The sequence below is a fragment of the Vicia villosa genome, linkage group LG1 (genome assembly GCF_029867415.1).
Source record: "Vicia villosa cultivar HV-30 ecotype Madison, WI linkage group LG1, Vvil1.0, whole genome shotgun sequence".
NCBI classification, from domain to species: Eukaryota; Viridiplantae; Streptophyta; class Magnoliopsida; order Fabales; family Fabaceae; genus Vicia; species Vicia villosa.
Window position 1 is genome coordinate 171,213,692 of NC_081180.1, and position 2,903 is coordinate 171,216,594.

Consider the following 2,903-nt stretch of genomic DNA (forward strand, 5'->3'; position numbering starts at 1 on the left):
TAATAAATATTAATAAAAATATTTATTTAGTTAAATTAATAATAATAATAATAGCTAAATACAAAAATATATTAAACTACTAAAATATATTATATTTATAATATAATATCTAAAATACTAACATATAATAAATAAAATTTTGTTATCTCATACAATTTAAAATTAAAATAAAAATAAAATTTATCCTAAAAAATCATCATCGGGATCAGGATAATTATCAAGGTTGAAATCATCATCATTCTCTTGCTCAGTGTCAGCTGCTCCCACGTTTCCTCTAGACGGTTGACCACCACTTTGTTGAGACTGCATAAATAACCGCATTTGTTGTTGCATCTCTGCTTGCATCTTCGCCATTGCCTCTATTTGTTGTTGTTGCATCTCTGCTTGCATCTTCGCCATTGCCTCTATTTGCCGTTGTTGCCCCTCCACTTGTGCTTTTAGCGCCGCCTCACATTCATCCATTTGGGCCTTTAGCTCCGCCTCACGTTGCGCTAACTCGCGTCTCGCCTCAGTTAGAGCCAACTGTCTTATTGTTTCCATTACTTGCGGTGCCAATTGTGTTGGACGTGACGATCCTTCCCCATCTCTAACTCTTTGAAATAAATTTCGATCTCCACTTCTCAAGCTTCCCGCCAAATTTCCCGCACCAAAAAAAATCCATTAGGCCCTTTTCCGTCAATGACTTCACTCCAAATATAAAAATCAACATCTGGATGAAGCGGCTCTCCATCTCTAGGAGTATATTTGGGATTAGCGACCAAAAAATCCACAAGCTTTGTTTGATAATCCTCCTACACATAAAATAGAATAAAAATTATGTATATATAACTTAAATTAAATTATATTAAATAATAAATTGAAAATTAGTTGCCACGTGATTTATATGCCACAACATCAGAGTTGCCACATGAAAATCACGCCGGAACTTTTTAGTTGCCACGTGAAAATAACATCACAAAATTGCCATTAAATATAAAAAAATAATAAAAATTGAATAACTTACCAAAGCTTTTCGAGTACGCTCGTCAACTAAATCACCCGATTTTTTTGTCCTAGTTTCTTTAACCAACTCGATCATGAGTGGTTGTCTCCCCAACCTTTTAGCCTAAAAAATAAAATTAACTTTAATTAAAAAACAAATAATTAATCAAAACATAACTTTAAAAAGTGACAATAATTACCATGCGTCGAGAATGTTCGTAAGTGCTTATACTTCCAACTGCATTAAGGTGACCTCCTTTTTCAGATGCCCTCATTTTTTTAGCATTTTCAGACTTAGCTTTAAATTCCTTTGAATTCCAATATGCAATAAGTTTGTCAAGAACTTCTTGGCCCAACCACCCAGGACGACTACCATCACGTTCCCAACGCTTTCTAACATTTCGCAACATGTCAGAAAGTCTTTTTGATGTTCTGCTGAAATAATTTTTTTTAACAAGTTTCTCGCTCATTGGATCCCACGTACACTTTTCCTGAATACATTAAAATAAACTGTTAGAAAACTATAGTAAAAAAATTTTTAAAAAACAATGACTCGAAAAAAATATATTAATTATACCTTAAAGCAATTAAACCAAGTATTTTTATTTGTAACATCTCCAAAAGTCGTCCAAGCTTCTTTATACATTTGCTGAATCACATAGTACACACACCTGGCAGCAGTCCGACTCGGCCCAAACCTAAACAACAATTATGTTAATTAGCATGCATTAAATATAAATTTATATTAAAAAAAGGAAATGTAAACTTAATAAAAATTTAATATATAAGTTACTTACGAATTTCAAGCGGGCCAAATATAATATCTACCGTCAATGATATGAATCTCACTCGGATCATCCTCCCCCTGAACATCGTCACCATCAGACTGAACATCATCTGCATCCTGCACAGTATCATCCCCACCCGGCTCCACATGATCATCCTCACGTGCAGGTATATGAGTGGGATGCGGGGTGTGGGATCCCCCAGTCTGCTGGAAGCGTGGGGCATCTGTGTCTGCTGGAAGGATAAGGGCACCTGTGTGGGATATGGAGTGTGGGATCCTCCAGTCTGTTGGAATCCTGGGGGCACCTGTGTGTTAGGTGGAAAGCTAGCAGATCCTCCAGTCTGCTGGAATCCTGGGGGCACCTGTGTGTTAGGTGGAAAACTATATCCTCCAGTCTGCTGGTATGATGAAAAACTAGGTCCTGCAGTCTGCTGAAATGGATAACTAAAGTCCACAGGTGGGCGAATAAAAGATGGTGACCCAGACATAGGCCTCCCCCAGAGAGGAGAGTAATGACGTAAGAGGTTGGGTACTGGCCATGGACATGTAACCTAACTGACTCTGTGGGGGGGGGGGCACACTACTGTCTGAGGAGACTGGCATACTACTGCTCTTGGGCGTCGGGTCTTCTGACCCTTACCCTTCTCAGATCGGGATGACATTTTACCTATTTATTGAGAATAAACAATTAATAAAATATATACATTCACACAAATATATTCAAACATGTTTTCATTAACACATTCAATAGATGGTTCAGTAAGTAAAATTACAAAAAACACATTCTCTAATAAATACATTTGTTATTCTAAATCTACAGGCTCTTCATACATATCATTATCATCATTTGATGTGATACTATCCTCAGACCCAACGCCTTCGTGCTCTTCATTCACATTATCTTCAACAAACAATACAAAAGCATCAACTTCATACCCCTCATTTGTTATATCAGACAAATTGGTAATTTGCTCAACTGCAATGACATCATTAATTGGTCCAACTTCATCAACTTGGTAAGCAAGATCTTCCACTAGATCGTCAGTTTCAATATGGCCTATTGGTTTTGTTTTTATAACAACACACAACCCTCGCTTACGTGGCACAAATGAAGGATAAGGAACATAATAAACTT

The 2,903-nt window shown here is 36.8% G+C and overlaps 1 protein-coding gene across 1 annotated transcript; it reads right to left on the minus strand.

The window, feature by feature from the left end:
• Positions 1–246: 246 nt before the first annotated feature.
• On the minus strand, positions 247–1,309 carry LOC131620301 (uncharacterized). The gene is made up of 3 exons (XM_058891335.1): positions 1,182–1,309; positions 1,004–1,105; positions 247–791 (listed from the first exon to the last, which is right to left on the minus strand). The coding sequence occupies exons 1-3, from the start codon at positions 1,254–1,256 to the stop codon at positions 621–623; spliced, it is 348 nt and encodes a 115-aa protein (XP_058747318.1). The 5' UTR covers positions 1,257–1,309; the 3' UTR covers positions 247–620.
• Positions 1,310–2,903: the final 1,594 nt, after the last annotated feature.

Excerpts from the sequence above, each read along its gene's own strand:
- LOC131620301 (XM_058891335.1), bottom strand. The coding sequence starts at position 1,256 with ATGAGGGCATCTGAAAAAGGAGGTCACCTTAATGCAGTTGGAAGTATA. Across the intron at positions 1,106-1,181 it reads ACGAACATTCTCGACGCATG|GCTAAAAGGTTGGGGAGACA; the intron begins GTAATTATTGTC and ends TTTATTTTTTAG. Across the intron at positions 792-1,003 it reads AGCGTACTCGAAAAGCTTTG|GAGGATTATCAAACAAAGCT; the intron begins GTAAGTTATTCA and ends TTTTATGTGTAG.